Source organism: Carcharhinus amblyrhynchos, chromosome 25 (assembly GCF_965287045.1).
Source record: "Carcharhinus amblyrhynchos chromosome 25, sCarAmb.v2.hapA, whole genome shotgun sequence".
Taxonomy (NCBI): Eukaryota; Metazoa; Chordata; class Chondrichthyes; order Carcharhiniformes; family Carcharhinidae; genus Carcharhinus; species Carcharhinus amblyrhynchos.
In genome coordinates this window covers 30,973,737-30,997,299 of record NC_137348.1, presented here as the reverse complement: position 1 = coordinate 30,997,299, position 23,563 = coordinate 30,973,737, and the positions used below count along the sequence as shown (strand labels likewise).

At 42.4% G+C, this 23,563-nt stretch overlaps 1 protein-coding gene across 1 annotated transcript in view; it reads right to left on the bottom strand.

The window, feature by feature from the left end:
* pappaa (pregnancy-associated plasma protein A, pappalysin 1a) overlaps nt 1-23,563 on the bottom strand; it is a 329,950-nt gene that overhangs the window by 205,515 nt on the left and 100,872 nt on the right. The window contains exons 8-10 of the mRNA XM_080212189.1: nt 18,918-19,046; nt 10,258-10,349; nt 3,936-4,132 (exon numbers count right to left, since the gene is read on the bottom strand). Of these exons, the coding sequence (XP_080068315.1) occupies nt 3,936-4,132; nt 10,258-10,349; nt 18,918-19,046 (418 nt within the window). The remainder of the gene's footprint in view (nt 1-3,935; nt 4,133-10,257; nt 10,350-18,917; nt 19,047-23,563) is intronic.

Sequence of the window (23,563 nt, the reverse complement as noted above, 5' to 3'; positions counted from 1 at the left end):
CAAAAGATGTGATGGTTAGGTGCATTGGCCAGGCTAAATTCTCCCTCAGTGTTTCTGAACAGGCGCCGGAGTGTGGCGACTAGAGGATTTTCACAGTAACTTCATTGCAGTGTTAATGTAAGCCTACTTGTGACACTAATAAATAAACTTAAAACTTAGAAAAGGATTGACGTGTTAGATCTCTTTTCTTCTGCCTAGTATAAGTTTTTAAATTTATAAAAGGTTTTGACGGAGTGGATAAAGAAAGAACATTTCCTGTTGTGAAGAAGAGGATAACTCGAGGTCATTAATATAAGAGCCATAAAATTCAATAGGGAATTCAGAAGAAACTTTTTCACTTAAAGACAGTAAGAATATGGATCCTGCTACCACAGCAATGGTCAGAGCCATTGTTTTACAAGGTGCTGTTGAAGGTGCTTTGGTTGCTGCATGGCATCTTGTGGATGGTACACACTGCTGCCATTGTGCACCATTGGTAGAGGAGGGAAATGTTGAAGTGATGGATTGGTTTGGAACAAGTGGGCTGCTTTGCTTGAGATGGTGTCACCACACCAAGCAAATAATAATGCACAAACATCTGAGGGAAAAGGAAATAGATGATCATGATGGCAGATTTTGATGAGAAAAGTTAGGATGTGTCTTAAGTGAAGGATAGACATTGACATGGACTGGATGAGCTGTGTCTATACCAAATATCCTATGTAATAGCCTTCAGAACTAGATGATCAGTGGCCTTGAACACATAGAGGCATTTCTTTTATGTATAGCAACCAAGATTTAAGAGATGATATTCCAGGAAGTATGACACCTTACTAAAAATGTAATAATAGGCTGGTTTTGCATATTTATAGATTTCTCCTATAATCACGAAACATGAACCTTTTGTAAGTTGGTTTATTCTCAATGAACTGTGGCCGTGTTGTCTCCAAATGTACCAGTGAATTAGTACATGCATTTCAGTTCACTACATGCTTAGCAAGAAACAAAACACCGCAAGAAACTACTTAGTGTTGTGAACGTAGCCCAGCCCAACACGCAAACCGGCCTCCCATCCCTTGACTCTGTCTACACTTCCTGCTACCTCGGGAAAGAAGCCAGCACAGTCGAGGACCTCACGCACCCCAGACATATTCTCTTCCACCTTAGTACCAGCCGCCTCAAAAACAGCTTCTTCCCTGCTGCCTTCAGACTTTTGAATGGCCCTACCATATATTGAACCAATCTTTCTCTCTACCCTAGCTATGACTGTAACACTACATTCTACATCTTCGCCTTTCCTTCTCCCCAGGTGCTCTATGAATGGCATGTTTTGTCTGTGTAGCGTGCAAGAAACAATACTTTTCACTGAATCCCAATACATGTGACAATAATAAATCAAGCCAAATCAAAAGAGTGAACACTTTGAAGGTTTTAAGTTTTGCACAAAGACTTTATGGTAGTGACAGCAGTGGCTGCCTTTCATGATGGAATATAAATGCATTTAGCTCTAATCTTCCACTTTTCCCAAGAGTAGAATTGAAATATTTATCTGTGATTTATATCAAGATATCAAAGATTGCTTAAATGTGGCTTTTGAGGAAGCTTCTTCTGAAGGCAAGATGTTTTATCAATAGAAATAATAATCAAATAATATTATCGCTAGACTATTAATCCAGAAACTCAACTAATGTTCTGGGGAACCAGGTTCAAATTCCACTAGGGCAGATTGTGGAATTTGAATTCAATAAAAATACCTGGAATTAGGAGTCTACTGATGACTATGGAACCATTGTCGGAAAACCCATCTGGTTTAATAATGTCCTTTAGGGGAGGAAATCTGCCATCCTTACCTGGTCTGGAGTAAATGTGACTCCAGAGACACAGCAATGTGGTTCACTCTCAACTGCCTCTGAAATGGCCTAGCAAGCCACTCAATTCAAGGGCAACTAGGGATGGGCAACAAATGTTAGCCAGCCAGAGATGCCCATGTCCCACGAGTGAATAAAAAAGTGGCAATTTTCCCACTATAATAAGTGATAACAATGGTAATATTTAGTATGAACTCAGATTTTAAAGCCAGATGCCCCTAGCACTGCCAGTGTAGCAGAAAATTGTGCAGTTGATTCATTGCAAAACACATTGTGCTGAATGAAAGGCACCAGAGTACGTTGGGCAATGTTAGTTTCTGGGCTTTGTGCCTGAAGTCTGAACCCTGATGATATCAGTATCTTCGTATTCAGCGTATTTCTGCTGGTTGCAGAGGTCCCCTGGTGAGCACCAGAAAGGAGGGATGTCCGGAAAGCAGAGCGTTTGATTCGCGTTAAAAATGACAGGCTTCTTTCAGCACTCAGCCAGAGGACAGTGGCACAAATAATCAGAATAACCAAACAGGAAAACTATTCTTAACAAAGGAAATGAACATCACAGGGGAAACCTGTTGCAGGCAAAGTACACAGGTTCAGTGCAATAATGTTAGTAAAAATGTCAGTGTCAAGTACTAGCCTGGGATAGTCTGATAGTGGAAATTGTTGAAAAGAAATTACCATGACACTTCCAATATATTTTATCATGTTATTAATACATAGTTTGAGTCTAACTCTGTCTCGTGGGATTGGTAACAGCGGTCAATATCATGCCAAACTCTAAAATTTTTGTTGCTCATTGGAATTAAGGCAATTTTGACTTGAGAAACTAGAGAAGTTTGCTACCATGCTCGCTATGCCACTAGCTAGTATAGTGGCTTACTATACTAGTGTAGTATAGTATACTATACTAGCATAGTATACCATACTAGTATAGTACACTTGTATACTAGTCTACTAATAGTAGACTAGTATATACTAGTATACAGTATACTAGTATATAGTATATACTAGTATACAGTACTATATCGTATATATAGCAGTACTGCATAGTACTGCTAAATACTATATACTATAGTATATAGCAGTTCATTTTACATCTCCCCCTTTTCATTACATTGAGAAAATTACTGCAAAGGTTCTTGTAGTAAAGAAGGAGGCCATTTGGCCTGCCTTCTGTGTAGCAACTCATTAAAAAATAAAGTTTATTTATTAGTCACATGTAAGGCTTACATTAACACTGCAATGAAGTTACTGTGAAACTTCCTTAGTCACCACACTCCGGCACCTATTCGGATCATAGCACCTAACCAGCACGTCTGTGGGAGGAAACTGGAGCACCCAGAGGAAACCCACGCTGACACGGAGAGAACGTGCAAATTCCACACAGTGACCCAAGCCGGGAATCGAAACTGGGTCCCTGGCACTGTTAAACAGCAGTGCTAGCCACTATGCCACTCCAATATCACAAGTAGGCTTAAATTAACACTGCAATGTAGTTACTGTTAAAAACCCCCTCGTTGGCATACTCCAGACCCTGTTCAGGTACGCTGAGAGAGAACTTAACATGGCCACGCACCTAACCAGCACGTCTTTCAGACTGTGGGAGAAAACTGGAGCACCTGGAGGAAACCCACGCAGACATGGGAAGAACGTGCAGACTCTGCACAGATGGGTGATCCAAGCTGGGAGTCAAACCCAGATCCCTGGCTCGGTGAGGCATGACGTGGAGTTGCCGACATTGGACTGGGATAGGTACAGTAAGTGGTGAGGCAGCAGTGCTACCCATTGTATCACCGTGCTTTCAGTTAGTTATATAGTGGGTTGGATACCTTTGGCATGTTTGCATGATGATTTTTTTTCTCCACTGTTTTGGCAGATGTTCACAGCAACTTCATTGCATTATTAATATAAGCCTATTTGTGACACTAATAAATAAACTTTAAAACTTTAAAAATAAGTCACGTTAAAAAAAATAGACAGAGTGATGACCGAATGCCTGCGTTAAGCATTCGATCTGTTGCAATCACCAGTGATCAGTTCTGGGCTGTGATTACCAAATACAAAAGTACATTTTAAAAATGCTTTCCTTACCTTTGTTGCAGCTGGGTGTCCAATGATCACCCAGCCAGGACAATACTGATCATCATGGTGCGAAACAGTGACATTATTGGCCCATTGATCTGTAAAACCATTGGGTGTATAGAGACCGCAATCCCGTACGCTTGTCATTTTCTCAAAGTCTTCACACACACCGTCTCCATCGTGAAAATAGCACCTGCTTGGCTCATCTGCAGAGAGAAACACACAAAAAACAAATTAAACACAGGTCAACAAAAGGGAAAAAAAACTATGAATTTCTGTATTTCAGTCCCTGCTGTTTTACACACTCCTTTTATTTAGAGTTCTTGCTTCAGACCGTGAAAGGTTTGTTTTCCTTTTGCAAAAATCTATAAATTTGCCCCTGGAAGAAAAAAAAAAGTGTTCGGAAAGGAGGTTACTGAAGTCTCACTGGAAAATAAAAATTACAATTAAACTTGGAGAGAAAAAATGTCATAATGCGAGCAGGCTGCCAAAAACGACTTAGCTCCAGAAATGCTTAACAAAAGCAAATTGCTTGCCCATTCATTCTTAGTCATTCCTCATGGCCATACCTCACAATCTGTAAACTGGGGGGAATCAAGGTCAAAACTCAATAACCAGAGACAATACGGCCAACATCAGTGAGGCAGACGGGGACAGAGACAGTTTCTTTGCTGTGCATCTAACATGACTGTTCAGGTAACATTGCAACACTTACTTGTTTTCAATGAATGTAATATGAATTTTGCTTCCCTCCATATATAACGTGTTTTCCCACACACCTCAATCAGAAACATGAGCAGTTCATTGTATTGTGACAATATAATTTAGTCGTTCAGCCAGGTACCAACAAAATACAATAAGATGTTAATCCACCTGATTACATGGTGCGAGAAATCATATTAAATGTGTCAAATTTGCTTTATCCCCAGGTCCCCTTTTTATGGCAAAAGGAATAAATCACTTCCAGTTTTGCTATCAAGGCTTATAGAAGTTTAACTGGTATTTTGGGAATTGGATCCATAACGCTGTCCATTTTTCCATAAGAAAACTGCAAATAGGTGTCTTTGACTGTCGTAAGAACTCTTTGGGCCAACAGTTTTAGCCTTGTGGAACATTTTAAGGATCATAAAACCTGCTCTGTGGTTAAAAAAAAACAGAATGAAAGCATTTGAAATGAAAAGACAAATATTAGTCTGCCCCAAATCGTCAGCTGAGGCTGCCAGACCTGCTCCTTCCTCATCGCCTTTGAGGTGAGTTTTATGTACATTTGAGTAAAGCAACAAAACCTACAAGGAGCTATTTTTATTTGTGTTAACGCTGTTGAGATCGTAAGGTGTATATCTGCTTTAGACATTCGTATTTTGCCCCTATAACAGAAGCGAGGCAGATATATCCTGTCACTGATCAGCATTCGATGGTACCATTAGATTACCCTCACAAAAGTGAATGTGCAATTCAATCACCTGCTGTGAAAAGGCGCCCATGTGCTAAATATAAAAGATTAAAGTCAACTGCATGACAGGAAACAGATTTGCAGGATATAGACTTATCTCTGTCAGCAGTCATCCTTTGTTAAACACTCCCATTTACCTATTTGTATCAGCGAGACCTCCTATTTATACAATCTGTTTTGAATCGGAGGAGGACTGCAAAGTTCACAGAAGTCTGCAGCACTGATGAAAGTCCCTCATCCTCTCTTCCTGTTTTCAAACCAAACTTGAAGTTGATTTTCGTGTAAATGTCATGCCCACCATGTACTTAAATTGTTTCCCCTGCTCCTGTGTGCTTCAGAGTTGCTGCCAGCAGTGATGTGATCCGAATTAAAATAATGTCTCAGCATTGTAGTCAAAGACGTGGGCAAGCTTTTTTTTAAAGTGGCCGTTTTATTATAGTCTTGCACCACTTTCCCATATTGTTGTTCCCACCGGTCGTGTTATATGAGAGTACACAAACCGAGAGTAGTAAACACTGTAGTAAACACTCTTGTATCTTACAATTCTATAACTGATTTGAAGGGGTGATTTGATTGTCTAAATTTTTCAATTTTGTATTCTATCATTCAGTGGATATCCCTTGTTTGCTCATGATAACAAGTTAATTCCTTCCCCAAGTTTTGTGTGTCCTTTCTGCTCATGAGGTCAATATTTTTTTCTAGTTAGTTTTCATTCAGTGGCCTCAACTGTAACAACTAAGCAAGCACAATTTCGACAATTGTCAATATGAATGTAGCCAAGAGTGATTGGGATCCCATTCATCATCTTAAAAGTTCACTCCCATAGAATCCCTACAGTGCAGAAGGAGGCACCAACAACAATCCCATCCAGGCCCTATCTCTGTAAACTCACCTATTAAGCCTGCTCATCCCCAGACACTAAGGGGCAATTCAGCATGGCCAATCAACCTAATCTGCACATCTTTGCACTGTGGGAGAAAACCAGAGGAAACCCATGCAGACAAGGGGAGAGCATGCAGACTCCACACAGACAGTCACCTGAGGCCAGAATTGAACCCTGGTCCCTGGTGCTGTGAGGCAGCAGTGCTAAGCATTGTGCCACTGTGCCACCTACCACACCACGGCTGTCATGTTGAGAATCTACAAGATGTGCTGCAGCAACTTGGCAGTACTGTTTCACTAGCACCCCCCAAACTTTCAGCATTTACCACCTGGAAAGATAAGAGCAACAAGTGGATTGGAATATCACCATTTGAAAGTTCCCCTCCAGGTTTGGCAACCATCCTGACTTGGAAACATATCGTCGTTCCTACACCTGTAAAGTCATGTTGATATGGCTCAACATCGTGGAATCTTCCTGCTTCACAACACTTTTGAGAATACCGTCACCACACAGATTGCACTCATTTAAGAAGGTGGCGCATTATCACCTTCTCAAGGGCAGTGAGGATTGGCATTAAATGTTGGCCTTACCAGTGATGTCCATATCGCATGAATGGACTTAAAAATTACAGCTATCAACATTCTGTGACCTCCATGGTTGAAACTGAGGAAGTTAGAAACAGATTTTGGGTAATCAAAAAGTGAGCATATTTCTACAATTGGTTCTCAATGGTATAGCTCTTGCTAAATAGAATGTGAGAGGACAATTGATGTATTGCATGTTCTGACATTTATAATAGATGGGTGCTGACTGATACTCACAACATCAACTGTATGTAAATAAAAGTAATTTTTACGAGGATGTTATTGGGACTGGAAATTTGATTTATAAGGAGACGTTGGATGAGCTGGGATTTTTTTCCTTGGATTGTAGGAGGATGAGGGGGTGACCTTACAGAGTTTTATAAAATTATGAAGTGCCTAAGGTCTTTTCCCCAAGATAGGGGAGTCCAAAACTAGAGGGCATAGGTTTAAGGTGGGAGGGGGAAAAATTTAAAAGCGACCTGAGGAGCAATGTTTTCATATGGAGGGTGGTGTATGTATAGAATAAGTTACCAGAGGAGGTGGTAGAGGCGAGTACAATTAGAATGTTTAAAAGACATTTGGACAGGTACATGTTTAGGAAAGGTTTAGAGGGATAAGGGCCAAACACAGGCAAATAGGACTAGTTCAGTTTAGGAAACCTAGTTGGCATGGATGAGTTGGGCCGAAGGGCCTGTTTCTGTGCTGTATATCTTTCTGGTTCTATGGGCAGGATTTTCTGGCTGCGCTCACCCCAAAACCAGAAAATCCCAACTACGGTCAACAGGCCTTTACATGGTCCGCCTGCTGTGATTCCCATGGCGGACGGGACAGGAAAATTCTGATCAAGATTCTATGACTCTAAGTATCGAATTCCCCTATGGCTGAATTAATCAGAGTGCTGCCTCGAATTGAGCTGAGCCAGACAGTGTAGGTGGGCTCAAGCTTTAATCTGCTGTCTGTCTGGATTTAGGTGATCTTGTCTAAGTGAGAAGCTGACTATAATAGGCTTTAGTGGCCTTGAATTAGTCAAGGGGAAACATGGATCCTTCTCTTGATTGCTATTCAGTGGCATCCTTCTAGAAATTGGGCATGTGTGAGACTGGACTGAGTTTTGTGGTGGCACCCTGCTGTTGAGTACTTTTTTTTTGACACTTGCTATCTAGGCTTGAGTGTGAAGAATGGCAACTTTACTGAGGGAGCTGAAAGCAGTTGTAGCCTTTGGAACTTAGCGGGAACAAAGAACAGCACAGCACAGGAAACAGGGCCTTCAGCCCTACAAGGCCGTGCCGCCTATTTTATCACTCAGAGAGTGCCTTATTCAAGCCCTTCTTCTACCTACGACTTCTGTCCACATCTAGTGGACTCCACAATAAAGGGGTGCAAATTTAGGGAATTCTATGTGCACCAGATTAAGGGAGATCCAATTTAGGGACAATTTATTGACACCAGTCACCCTAAAAAGTACATTTTTGGGGTGTGGGAGGAAACCGGAGCATCCGGAGAAAACCCACGAAAGGGAAGAAAATTGGCCAAGATGAAAGAAGAATTCCAGTTGTATTTTTAAATCACGAATTTGCGTGCTCTTTGCACACAGTCCTAACCACGTAAAAGATTTTCTAGATTAAGTAGAACATCACTAATTGGCAGGATACACCAGGAGTTCTTTCTTCCATATCAAAAAATCCCTCCCAACCTGAGAAGAGGAAATGATCCCATACATGGAGTCAAGATCTCATGACTTGAATATCTCTCTCTCTCATAGAAAGATCGCTGCATTATCTTAGAATCATAGAATCCCTGCAGTGCAGAAAGAGGCCATTCAGCCCATTAAGCCTGCACCAACAACAATCCCACCCATTCCCTATCCCCTTAACCCACATGTTTACTTTGCTAATCCCTCTGACACTAAGGGTCAATTTAGCATGGCCTAACCCGCACATCTTTGGAGTATGGGAGGAAACTGGAACACCCGAAGGAAACCCACACAAGACACGCCTCAAAATGTGCAAACTCCACACGGTCATCCAAGGCCAGAATTGAACCCAGGTCCCTGGAGCTGGGAGGCAGCAGTGCTAACGACTACGCCACTTACCTTGTCTAGGTACAGAAATTTGAAACGCGTTTCAGTGAATTGTTGTCTGTTAATCTCAGGAATGAAGTACTTAGATAATGTAACAAAAAAAAGGAAGATGTCAATAAATGAATGCATGAAAGCAAACACTTATTTAATTCTATTTGTCACAAAAAAAAATCATTCACAGCTGCCAAAAATAGGAACGGAAGAGTAAATGATAAGCGTGCTACCAGTTCATCCATGTTTCTGGGTCAAGATGGCTGATTATGTTGCTGATGATTAAATAACATTATCTTGCATTGATGTAAACTGGATCTTTGAATCAGGTTTGGATTTAGACTAAGTGTTATTTTGGGGAAACTTGAGAGATGTTTGGTCTAGGAATAGATTGCGACGCACACTCAAGGGAGATTCAGCTCCGAACAGAAAGAAGTGGAATCTGCCCCTTAACGATGCTTAGTCAGAAATAACACCAAGAGAACAGGGAATTGACGAGGGGGATTGCTAGCTCATTTTCTGGGATGGCGGACAGAGCTGTCCCATGGCAACCCCTGTTTCCATTGTAAAGCTTGCCAGAATATACTGATTCATTATAATTGAATTAGTGAGAGAGGGAAAAGAACTGAAGACAAATGGATTACAGCGATTTGTCTTTGAATCATGGTTGCATCGCTGGTTCATAGGAAACTAATTCTATCCGGAAATGTCAAGGGAGAAAAGGAGCTATGAGTTGAATTGAAAGCTTTAACTTTCCACATTGTAATCCTTTGTGTACAGCGTATGGAATCCCTACTATTCCTGTTTAGAAAGTGATGGATAACTTTAATTTTATCCGTGATTATATTGCATCATGCCAGAGATCTAAACATATACTAATAGCCAATTAAATTGTTAAGCTTTTAAAAGAGCTTCTTTTGTTTTGTCTACCACTGTGCTTCCCCTTCTTCTGTAGAAATATTGTCCTGTAAATAACCCTTCCTTTCATTGCACAAAGTTTCAACATCGGTATCATACGTTTTTATACCAAATCTACTCATGATTAAGGATATCTTAAAGGTCGTACAGTCACTGTGCTCAGAGGTAATGGATAGACACTGAGAAACAGCACTATGTTGCTTTCAGTTCACATTAAGTCAAAATATTATCACATTTATCGTCTGAATGGATTGGCCTCTTACATAAATGCCAGCTAAGATCACTTGCGTCTCAAACACATTCCTCCACACAAAGAACTTAACTGAATGCCTTGAGCCATCAAATAATTTGAGCTGTGCCAACGAGTGACAAGGAGCATGTTCTCATTAACTCACCAATGACTTGTGTGACAGGATACCTACCCACGCAGTTGAAAGATGGTTCCTGGCGACAGAAACTGGAGCAGCCATCACCATTCATTTTGTTCTTATCATCGCATTCTTCTCCCTGATCCCTGGAATCATATCACACAGAATGAATATGAGTAATGTTTTGTACACTGACTGACGGTGAAAGCAAGGTTAATTAGTGCATGGCATTCTTTTGACATATCGCGGGGTTTTACTTTTACAGAACGACCCACTGAAAAATTCCTACAGGGCTTTTTGCCGAGTGTAAACCCTACCAGTGCACTTGATGAGCAGTGTGGGCTGGGTTTGAGAGCATGTATCTAGCTATTGTGGAGCTAACCCCATTTGCAAGTATTTACCTCCAATAAACTTGCATTTTACAGCAAGTGTCTTGAAGGGAAAAAAACATGATTGGCATAAAGACCCTACATGCGAATGATTGTTTAAACTGCCAGCCAAAACACTCCTCTCATTGTTTGTTTTCCTGGCAAGTGAGTCAAGGAAATTAGCATGAGACTTTTGAGTGGTTTTGATTCTGAACTGAAGAGGAGTTTGGTTCCAAAACCAGTCTTATTTTATTGATTTATTGCCAATTCAACAACACTGCGTTTGGCTCCTGAAGCCATAGACATTTTGATTGGTGCCAAAACTGATTCAGCGGTTGAAGACCACTATTTGACTATGGAGAGCCTTAGAGGCTTATTGGGTGTAATACATTTGGTCAATAATTGTACAAGTTTCACCCTTTAATGGGTAACAGTGAAACATAATAGACTTCCAAATCAGATGAGTAGACCACTCACCCTCAGTGATGCTTTGACTTAGGAAACTGTATTGGCCATGCTAAATTAGCCCTTAGTGTTCTAGAATGCATAGGTTAGAGGGATTAGCATGGTAAATATTCAGGGTTACGGGGATAGGTCTTAGATAAGATTGTTGTTGGTGCAGACTCAATGGGCCGAATGGCCTCTTTCTGCACAGTGGGGATTCTGTGAAACTGTTGAATCTTTTATTATTCAGCAGCTATGGTTCAGACATACAAGGCACATTCATGAGGGTGGCACAGTGGCAGAGTGGTTAACATCTGCTGCTTCACAGCACCAGGAACCTGGGTTCGATTCTTGGCTTGGGTCACTGTCTGTGCGGAGTTTGCACATTCTCCTCGTGTCTGCGTGGGTTTCCTTTGGGTGCTTCAGTTTCCTCCCACATTCCAAAGATGTACGGGTTAGGTTGATGCTAAATTGCCCCTTTGCTTTGGGGTGTGGGATTAGTGGAATAAATATGTGGGGATTATGGGTGTAGGACCTGGGTGGGATTGTTGTTGGTGCAGGCTAGATGGGTTGAATGGCCTCCTTCTGCACTGTAGAGAATCTATGATTCTATGACACAACTCTGCACATTAATTTATGACATTGTCCTCATTACACAAAATATCAACCCGGCCACTATAAGCCAGACCCACCTCTATCGATCTCACCTTAATGGCAGAGTACTTTCACTAATGGTAGCTCCACTCCAACATGTCAAAAGTCTCTAACTTAAGTAACAGTGTGGTGAAAGAACCATTGATTGTCATGGTCTGAACTCAGAATGTTTGAAGTTGTTGGGGAGTCAGATACACGCAGACTTTGAAGACCAACTTTCACACTGTTACACTCAGCTACTGAACGTTGTACGCCTCCAGTACAAAACCTTTGTACATAAAGTTGAGTGTTGCAGTATGAACCAGAAGCACATTACTGAACCCAACATTCAGCCGATCGGTTATATCCCATGGCAGATATAACCCCATCTAAAATCTGGAGGGACACATCCCTCATGATGACAATCAAACCATACAATAGAATGCCTACATTGCAGAAAGAGGCCAATTGGCCCATCAAATCTACACTGGCTCTCTGACTGAGTATCCCACACAGGCACTATCCCTGAAACCCCATGTATTTACCCCACTAATTCCCAAGACGTGTTGGACACCGAGGGACAATTTAGCATAGCCAGTGTGCTTAACCCTACATTTACCACTTCCTGAGGATGTCCGGGATCTTCAAAGGACACACCAGAAATTTCCCTCGCCTCTTGAGTCATAGAATCCCTATAATGCAGAAGGAGATCATTCGGCCCATCAAGTCTGCATCAATCTTAATCCTACCCAGGCCCCATCTCCACGCCCCGATGCATTTTCCCTAGCTAATCCCACTGACACTAATGGGCAATTTTGCATGGCCAATCTATCTAACCCACACATCTTTGGAGTGTGGGAGGAAACCAGAGCACCCAAATGAAACACACGGGGAGAATGTGCAAATTCAACACAGTGACCCAAGCCGGGAATCGAACCTGGGTTCCTGGCGCTGTGGGGCAGCAGTGCTAACCATTGTGTCACCATGGAGCTGGGCTAATGCTCTTACAATTTCCTTATTTGAACATAAGGCACATTGGAAAAACTTTGAGATCATGGTAATATCCCAAAACCTGGTTGCCAACGCCACAAAAGAAGCTCCAAAACTTCATTCCACCCTACAAATGGGACTTATTAAACAATCTCAGAACATTCCACGATAAATATGGTCAATTCTAAGAGCTCTGGAGAAGAGAGGCACAAAATGTGACCACGGAGATCAATCACCAACAATGGAATAGTGTAAACCTACACCCCATTAGCTTATACATTCAGGTGTTGGCATGCATGTATCAATCTGTCTAATTTATCCATTTATCTGTGTATACATGTACAGACATGCATACACATATATGTCTGTTATGTGTGTAAGGCATTGCACTAAATTCAGGAACTTAGTTAATGAACAAGCCTGTTGTGATATCCTTGAGTAGTTCTGAACCTTTTAACTGCGTTAATGAGCTGAATCTTGCTATTAGTTCAGAATTTTTCTTGCACCCTGTAGTTCAAAATGTTTTTGCATCTGAACTGGTTGGAGTTGCTAGTTGACAGTGGTGCAGGAAGGATTTTGGAGCATCTGGCGGTGGCATGGTAGATTAGTAATCCAGAGACCCAAGGTAACTGGGGAGTGGGCCTTGAATCCCACCATGGCAACTTATTTTCATAGCATTGAACACAAAATCTGCTTTGAATTGGTGCAATTGGGCAAGTTGTGTATGCACTATAGAATCACAGGACTCCTACAGTACAGAAGGCAGCCATTTGGCCCATTGTGTCTATAATGATCACAATCCCACCCAGGCCCTATCCCTCATAACCCTTCATTTACCCTGCTAATCCCCCTGACATTAGTGTCAAGTTAGCATAGCCAATCAACCTAACTCGCATATCTTTGGATTGTGGAAGGAAACCAGAACACCCAGAAGAAACCCATGCATTCATGGGGAGAACATGTAAATTCCATACAGACAGTGACTCGAGGATGGAATTGAACCTGGGACCCTGGCACTGTGAGGCAGCAGTGCTAACCACTGTACCACCCAAATATATATATATATATATTTAAATTGCTTAAAAATATTGCTTAATATATTTCCGAGGATAACTTGCTGAAGTCTGGTTAATGCAACTGAAAAGGGATTTATCACATGAAATATGCATTTACTTCCTAGTGTCAATCCACCACAACATCCCAATTTTAATCAAAATTATTTTGCCCACAATTTCCAACTTAATCGTTGGGCCCTCCTCAAAGGCATGCTCTATTGCACTTGGTTAACTAAAACTCCTAATGGTGATTAGAATCATAGAAGCATGTAATCCGTACAGTGGAAAAGAAAGCCTTCGACCCATTGAGTCTGCACCAAATCTCCAATGAAGCACTTTACCAAGTCCCACCCATCCTGCCCTATCCTGTAATCCCACATATTCCTTGCCTCCCCAGCCTACACACCTTTGGGCACTAAGGGGCAATTTACAATGGCCAATCCACCTAACCTGCGCATCATTGGATCGTGAGAGGAAACCGAGCACACAGAGGGAACACACATAGACATTGGGAGAACATGCAAATTCCTACGGACAGTGACCCAAAGCCGGAATCGAACCTGGGCCCCTGGCGCTGTGAGGCAGCCTTGCTAACCATTGTGCCACCCTGCTGCATTTCATCTTGGGCATATTGCATGTTTGTGAATTGGACTTGCTTCCGTGTGATGTTTTTAGAACAAACACAAAAGGTCACAGAAGCTTAATTTGCACCAAGTACAATTTAAACTTCATATTTGTGGCAGTTAGGCTGATATTTGGGGAATTGCACTGAAAAAGAAAAGTGGTAGCCAATATCATGAAATGATTTCACCTGCAGTTATTAACCATGAAAGGGTAATTTGCTGAGAATTTTTGACTGTCAGATTCAATGAGAATTTACAGAGGAGAGAATTGTTGCAATGGAATGGTTATATTGCCCCTGCGGCACGGCGGTTAGCATTGCTGCCTCACAGCTCCAGCGAACCAATTCCCAGCTTGGGTCACTGTCTGCGTGGAGTTTGCACGTTCTCCCTGTATCTACTTGGGTTTCCTCCAGGTGCTCTAGTTTCTTCCCACAGTTCAAAGATGTGTGCATTGGCCATGCTAAATTGCCCCTTAGTGTCCCAGGATGCATAGATTAGAGGGATTAGAGGAGTAAATATGTGGGGTTACGGGGACAGGGCCTGGGTGGAATTGTTACAGGTGCAGACTCAATGGGCCTAATGCCTCCTTTTGCACTGTAGGGGTTCCACAAATTTTTTAAATTTACGATGGATAAGGCATGGTTGCTATGGTGAAGGCAACTGGAAATGGGACAAATATCCGGTGAGCTTAGCCAGCAGACGTTTAATTACTAAAGTGTTCCATCCAGAGATCTTTTCATTTCCCAGATATCCTGTGTTTCATCACTTCAGCACTATCTTCAGATAAAATTTGTCAGAGAAGGATTAGTAAGCTATTTCTGCCTCTGGATATTGGAAGCCATGGTATGACGGATTATTTGACTCATCGAATGAACTCATTGAAGGACAAGCTCCAATTTCATTAACAGTTATTTAACTAATATTTCTATTGAAAATTCACATGCCAAAAAAAAATTCAAAAGCCTCCCACGGAAGTTCCAGCTGGGCCGCTGCCAGTCCAGGTTTTTCCTTAGGATGTGGTGGTCTTATAGTCATTAGTTTTGAAGCCATTACTATCTCACAGTGTCCATACATTTCCTTTTGATGTGCACTGCTATACTATTCTCTAGAGCCAAACAAACCTGGGTATCTCATCTTTTCAATCAGTGTAAAATACTGACAGAATTGCATTGACAGGGACACTCATGACAGAATATTTCCCATCCAGGATGGATGGGGCAGGGGGTGGGGGGAGCGTCCACGCAAAAGTCTGTTGACTTCGGGTAGGATTTTCCAGTTTTGGAGCAAGAAATGGCCTCTTTCCATATCCTAATTCTTCTCTCTTTGGAAAATCCTGCCACAGAGTCATAGGGATGGATACACAAGACGTAAACAGGCCCTTCGGCCCAATTTATCCATGCCGACTAGGTTTCCTAGCCCCATTTGCCTGCGTTTGGCCCATATCCCTCTAAACCTTTCCCATCCATGTACCTGTCCAAATGTCTTTCAAATGTTGTAAGTGTATCTGCCTCCACCATCTCCTCTGGCAGCTCATTCTGTCCACGCATCACCCTCTGGGTGAAAATGTTGCACTTCAGCTTCCTTTTACATCTTTCCCCTCTCACCTTAAACCTATGCCCTCTAGTTTTTGACTCCCCTACCCTAGGGTAAAGACATTGACTATTCACCTTATCGATGTCCCTCTTGATTTTATGAAGCTCTATAAGGTCACCGCTCATCCTCCTACGCTCCAGGAGAAAAGATTGGATAGGCTAGGGTTGTTTTGTTTAGGACAGAGGAGGCAAAGGTGTGACCTAATTGAAGTTTACAAAATTAAGAGGGATTTAGATAGGGTAGACGGAAAGAATTTGTTTACCCCAGCTGAGGGGTCAATTACCAATGGACATAGATTTAAGGTCATTGGTAGAATGATTGGATGGGGACATGAGGAAAAGTTTTTTCTTGCGAAGGGTGGAAGGCATCTCAAATTCCCCACCGAAATGGGTGGTTGAGGCAGAAACACGCAACTTATTTAAAAGGTAAAATTAAAGTTTATTTATTAGTCACAAGTAAGGCTTACATTAACATTGCAATAGAGTCACTGTGAAATTCCCCTAGTCACCACAGTCTGACAGCTGTTCGGGTCAATGCACCTGACCAGCACATCTTTCAGAATGTGGAAGGAAACCAGAGCAACCAGAGGAAACCCACGCAGACACGGGGAGAATGCGCAAATTCCGCACAGCAGCTACCCGGGCCAGGAATCAAACGCGGGTCCCTGGCACTGTGAAGCAGCAGTGCTAACCACTGTGCTACCATGCCACCCCTGTTACTAGATCAGCACTTGAAATGCTGCAACCACTATGGACCAGGTGCTGGAAAGTGGGATTAAAATAAATATTTATTCGGTTTTTTTTGGCCAGCACAGACATGAATGGCCTTTTTCTATGTCGTAACTTTTCACTGGATCTGTTTTGGGATCCTTTTTTGAAGAGCGGTCCCTTTAAAGATTTATGCAAAGGTAGCTCAAGACTCTGATATTTTGTCAGAGCTTAATCCACGAGATCAGATGGATTTAGGAGTTTGTGCATTAAATGGGGAGATACCAATTATGCACGAACATATGAATATTAGGAGCAGGAGTAGACCAATCAGCCCCTTGAGCCTGATGGCTGATCTGATAGCAACCTCAACTCCACATTCTGCCTACCTTGATATCCTTCCATCCCCTCATTAATTAAGAATATGTCTAGTTTCTACTGCCTCTGAAAGAAGAGAGTTCCAGAGATTCATGACCCTCTGAGAGAAAATAATTTTTAAAGCTTTTTGCGAAAGTTTTATTTATTAGTCATAAATAGGCTTACATTAACACTACAATGAAGTTACTGTGAAAATCCCCTAGTCGCCACACTCTGATGCCTGCTTGGGTACATTGAGGGAGAATTTGGCGTGGCCAATGCACTTAATCAGCACGTCTTTCTGACTGTGGGATGAAACGGGAACAACCGTAAAGAACCCACACAGACATGGGGAGAACATGCAAACTCCGCACGGACAGTGACCTAAGCTGGAAATCAAACGTGGGTGAGGCAGCAGTGCTAACCATTGTGGCAAATTCTCATCTCTGTCTTAAATGAGCGAATCCTTATTGTTTACTCCTACTTCTGTTTTCACTAACAAGAGGAAAATCTTCTCCACCTTCAACTTGTCAATATCCCTCACGATCGTAAAGGTTTTGGTTAAATTGCCTCTTAGTCTTCTATACTCAAATGGATACAAACCTAATCCCTCCAACTTTTCCTCATAAGACAACCCACCTTGCTGGTCTGAGCCTAGTAAACTTTCTCTGAACTATTTCTAATGCATTTACAAATTTCCTTAAACATACAGACCAATATTGTACATAATTTTCCAGGTGTGATCTCACCAATGCCCTGTACAACTGAAGCATAGCTTCCCTACTTTTGTAATCAGTTCCCGTCAGACAAAACAATAAGTATTAGCTTTCCTATTTACCTGCTTTACCTCTGTACTAGCCTTTTGCGATTCTTACACTAGAATACCCAGATCCTTCTTTATCTCAAAGCTTTGCAATGTCACACCTTTTAGATAATGAGCTTATTTTTTATTCTTCATGTCAAAATGAACATCAGATCGTAGCAACTAGGGGATTTTCACAGTAACTTCATGGTAGTGTTAATGTAAGCCTACTTGTGACTAATAAATAAAACTTTCGCAAAAATCTTTAAAAATTATTTTCTCTCAGAGGGTCATGAACCTCTGGAACTCTCTTCCTTCAGAGGCAGTAGAAACTAAACATATTCTTGATTATTGAGGGGATGGAAGGATATCACGAATGTGGAGTTGAGGTTACAATCAGATCAGCCACACACATATTGAATGGAGGAGAATACTCAAGGGCTGAATGGTCTACTCCTGCTCCTAATGTTCATACGTTCGTGCATAATTGGTATCTCCCCACTCAATGCACAAGCTCACATTTGCCCACACTATAGTTCCTTTTGCCAGATTTTTGCCCACCCATTTAACCTGTTTATACCCTTTTATAGCATCCTTATGTCCAAATTACTTTCCTACCTATCTTTGTGTCAACAGCAAATTTAACCACCATACCTTCAATCCCTTCATCCAAGCTATTTGTATAAATTGCAAAATGTTGAGGCCCTAGCACTGATCCCTGTGGCACATTACTCATCACATACTGCCAACTAGAAGACCCGTTTATGCCTGCTGTTTCTTGTTAGTTGACCAATCTTCAATGCATGCCAAGATGTTACCTCTTAAACCATGACCTTTCATTTTCCACAATAACCTTTGATACGACACCTTATCGAATGTCTTCTGGAAATCTAAGTATAGTGCATCCACTGGTTCCCCTTAACCCACAGAAAATATGACAATTGCATTCCCTCCATCATTGACCTGCCTGAGATTTCTCTGCACAAATCAGGCATTAAACATCCAGGACCTTCTGGGCCACAACTTCATTGTATCAGAGAGTACAAAGGGAGCCCAAAAATAAAAGCCAATGTGATTAATTAGATCATTGAACACTTTGAAATGAGGTGACCCAGAGTCTGGCACACTTCAGGTAAACTTACTTTTGGATGAATCCATCTCCGCAGTAAGCAGCTCCGTGTACATGTTTGAGTTGCGGCGAAGGTTCGCTTTCATCAGAGCCCATGACAACTGCCACCTGATACGTATATAAAGTGCCAGGTTTAACATCCCTGAGGATGGAAAGAAAAAAAAACGCACAATAAATGGGTATTGTCTTTGTTTGGAACTGTTGCTGGTTTTCCTGCCTTTCAGTGGAAACCTTCCTGAGGCATTCGGTGGACAGCTGTAATATTATCCTGATCTGCAGTCCACACTTTGGTGATATTTCTAAGCAGCTCCATTTCACAAAGGGGCAAAAGACCTTGTGCAGTACTCTCCTTTCCGATCCACACTTTGTTTCTGTATGTTTAAGTTTTAAGTTTATTTATTATTGTCATAAGTAGGCTTACATTAACACTGCAATGAAGTTACTGTGAAGATCCCCTCGTTGCCACACTCCGGCGCCTGACGGAGAATTTAGCACTGCCAACGCACCCAACCAGCACATCTTACGGACAAGCATCACTTTCCACGGGCCACAGGAACACTTTTCACGGGTACTTCCGCAGAGTGGTTAGCACTGCTGCCTCACAGCGCCAGGGATCCGGATTTATTTCCGGCCTTGGGTGACTGTCTGTGTGAAGTTTGCACATTCTCCCCATGTCTGTGTGGGTTTCCCCCCGATGCTCCAGTTTCCTCCCATGCAGATGTGCAGGCTAGGTGGGTTTGTCAAGCTAAACTGCTCTTTGCTGTCAGGGGGACTTAGCAGAGTAAATACGTGGGGCTATGAGGATAAGGCCTGGGTGGGATTGTTGTCGGTGCAGGCTTGATGGACCGAATGACCTCCTTCTGCACTGTAAGGATTCTATGATTCGACCTGCCAGCCTGTAATCTGTTTGTCCTGTAATTGGACACACATGTATAATAGCTGTTACATTTCCAGGCTAGGTGCGAAGACACAGACATCACAATTTGCTGAACTACATTCAAAGGGTTAACTTGTCTCTTTTTTTGCTGTACGTATCTGTACATATTTTCCGTTTTGATTACTATACTGTTTAGTCTTGATGGAATCCACATCTGAGCGATCCCTGACGAGGGGTGCAGACAGGGTTGGTGGATGTGAGAAGAAAGACACAAATGTTCCGCTGTTTCTGAACTGATATTCATTTGAATCAGCAAGCTTGATGCTCGCAAGATCAAAACTTAAACAGGCACTTTGTAGGCACTATTTTTCTCATCTACTTTGCCCCCATTAAAAAAAGATAAATGGCACCCAACACCTTTTCAAAGCCACTTGTTGAGTTGAAGAAATAAGTTATGAGCATGAATAAGTTTTCCAAAGCATAATTTCAGTTAGCAGCTGGCCTCTCGAATCTGGGCACGGCTTCGAGTTAAACCAAATATTTATTCCTTGCCCTTTACTTTAATAGCTATGATGTGGAGATGCCGGCGTTGGACTGGGGTGGGCACAGTAAGAAGTCTCACAACATCAGGTTAAAGTCCAACAGATTTATTTGAAATCTTAAGCTTTCGGAATGCTGCCCCTTCCTCGGGTGGGTAATGGGGTGGGAAATGGATAGATATGGAGACAAGTCGTAGGGTTTTCCAAACACTTTGGCCCCTGTAGTCCGCACAGTTGTTAGCTTTGCTCCTTCACAGCACAGGAGACCCTGGTTCGATTCCAGCCTTGGGTCATCACCTGATGAAGGAACAGCGCTCCAAAAGAATCATAGAACCCTACAGTGTAGAAAGAGGCCCTTCGGCCCATCGAGTCTGCACCGACCACAATCCCACCCAGGCTCTACCCCCATATCCCTGCACATTTACCCACTAATCCCTCTAGCCTTTGCATTCCAGGACACCAAGGGGCAATTTTAGCATGGCCAATCAACCTAACCCGCACATCTTTGGACTGTGGGAGGAAACTGGAGCACCCAGAGGAAACCCACGCAGACATGAGGAGAATGTGCAAACTCCACACATACAGTGACCCAAGCTAGGAATCGAACCCAGGTCCCTGGAGCTGTGAAGCAGCAGTGCTAACCACTGTGCTACCGTGCCGCCCAAAAACTTGTGATTCCAAGTAAATCTGCTGGACTTTAACCTAGTGTTGTGAGACTTCTTATTTTACATTAATAGGTTTATTATTGGAGAGCAGTGCTCGACAAATCAATTATCTTACCATGACATTCGATCAAACAATTGATACCCAGATCAGGGCTGAACGGACACACAAGTCTCAGAACTTAGCTTCACAATCTCTTAATCTAAATCTGGTACACAGGATTACTCCATGAACAATTTTTTTGTACTGGGGTTTTAAATAAAAACTCCTCTTGCCGGATCCATATTTCAAAGCAGCTGCTGTCTTTCAGCTTTATTTACAGATAGTTTCTTTTCTTGTATTTTTAGTACTACGCTCATTCTCGTTCTGGGTTATAGTAAACAGAAGCAAAACATAGCAATACATTTGGTGATATGGTGGATTGTATCCAGTCAGTGGACGGCATGGTGGTTAGCACGGCTGCCTCACAGCACCAGGAACCAGGTTCAATTCCGACCTTGGGTCACTGTTTGTGTGGAGTTTGCATGTTCTCCCCACATCTGCTTAGGTTTCCTCCGGATGCTCCAGTTTCCTCCCATACTATAAAGATGTGCGGGTCAGGTGGATTAGCCATGTTAAATTGTCCCTTAGTGATAGGGAGCTTAGCAGGGTAAATATATGGGTTTACGGGGATAGGGCCTGGGTGGGATTGTTGTCAGTACAGACTTGATGGGCCGCATGGCCTCCTTCTGCACTGTAAGGATTCTGTAAAAAAGAAACATTTTGCACAACTACTTTTCAGAACAAAAGTTGAACTTGATAGGGACTATTGCAATGCAAACTTGCCTCAGCAGCTAAATATGGTGCTGGAGAAATGTTCCCCGAAGTCGGACAGTTCCTGGAACTCAGCCTGACCTGGAAACTCTGCTTCTCCTCACCACACACAGAGTCAAATAATGCATTTTTCAACACAGTAAGTTGTTATAGTCTGACTAAGGGTGTTGAAAGCAGATTCAATAATTACTTTCCAGGGGGAACTGGATATACACTTGAAGAGGATACATTTATAAGGTTATGGAGTGAAAGGAAGGGGAGTAGGACTAATGGGGTAGCTCTTTCAAAGCCAGCGCAAATTGCTGGGGAGAATCGTCTCCTCCTGTGAAATTATGGCTTGTGAATGGCAAGAACAATTGTTCTTGCAATTGTTAGACAGGTTCTGCCACCCTTTGGGTGTGATATCATGTTTGTGGTCAAATTTGTAAGACATCAAATTTAATGCACAGAGAAATGATACTCTTGAATTGCAGCAATTTAAAATTACATCAAGCTGAAGTAAAAGAAAAAAAAATTGAGAATGTTCATTCAAGGGATGTGGACTTTGTTGCCTGGGCCAGCATTCATAACCCATCCCTAATTGCTCTTGAGAAGATGGTGGTGAGCTGCCTTCTTGAACCACCGCACATCACCTGGGCTAGGAGGGAATTGCAGGATTTTTAGGGAAAGGTGATATATTTCCAAGTCAGGTTGGTGAGTGGCTTGGAGTGGAACTTTCAGATGGTGGTGAACCCCCCCGTGTCTGTGATCCTTGTCTTTCGAGATGGCAGTGGATGTGGCTTTGCAACATGCGAAGGAAACTTGGCGAGTTCCTACAGTGCATCTTGTAGGTGGTAAACAGTGCTGCTACTGTGCACTGGTAGTGGAGGGAGTAAATATTTGTGGAAGGGATGCCAATCAAGTGGGCTGCTTTGTCCTGGATGGTGTCAAATTTCTTGAGCATTGTTGGAGTTGCACTCAACCAGGTAAGTTGAGAGTATTTTATCACATGTCTGACTTGTGCCTTGCAGATTGTGGGCAGGGAGTTGGAAGGTGCGTTACCCAGTGCATGATTCCTTGCCTCTGACCTGCTCTTGTATTTTTGCCTCTTCTGCCATTTTCACGTGAGAGGGGCCCTCATCACTGAGTAAATTCAAGCCCCAGTGTAGCTTTCCCGAGTCAATATCCAAAGTAATTTTCCTCTCTGCATATTTTGACTAGAGAACCAGCCTCTCATCTGACAACTGACAGAGCGGATACTTCTTTCTTAACACTATAGAAATCCTCCAAGTCTGCAAAAAATATTTACTGCTTGCCCCATTTTGCTCTATCCCTTTCACTCTGATGGTAGCTGTTTATTGTTCTGGATATATTTAGCGAAAAGGGCAGGTGAAGAGGCCGTGAATGGATTTGTCTGCAGTTCTCTCTCAACTAGCGCTGTGGATCAACCCACAACAGGTGGACTGCAGCGTTTCGAGAAGGCAGCTCACCACCACCTTCTCAAGGGCAATTAGGGATGGGCAATAAATGCTGGCTAGCCAGCGACACCCATGTCCCACAAATGAATAAACGAAAAAATCTCACACCGGGTACTGTTGAACATCACTTTAAGCACTTGCTGGTCCCACTTCTGTTGGCAGGCAGAGTTAACACTGGGCCCTTTGGGCGCAAGGGTTTGTAGTAAATAATGGGATTAAACAGACACTTTAAGCACGAGATGTACAGTACGAATATTAAACACAGAAGAAATGCACACAATCAATCATTCACGCCTCGCAGCCACTGTGA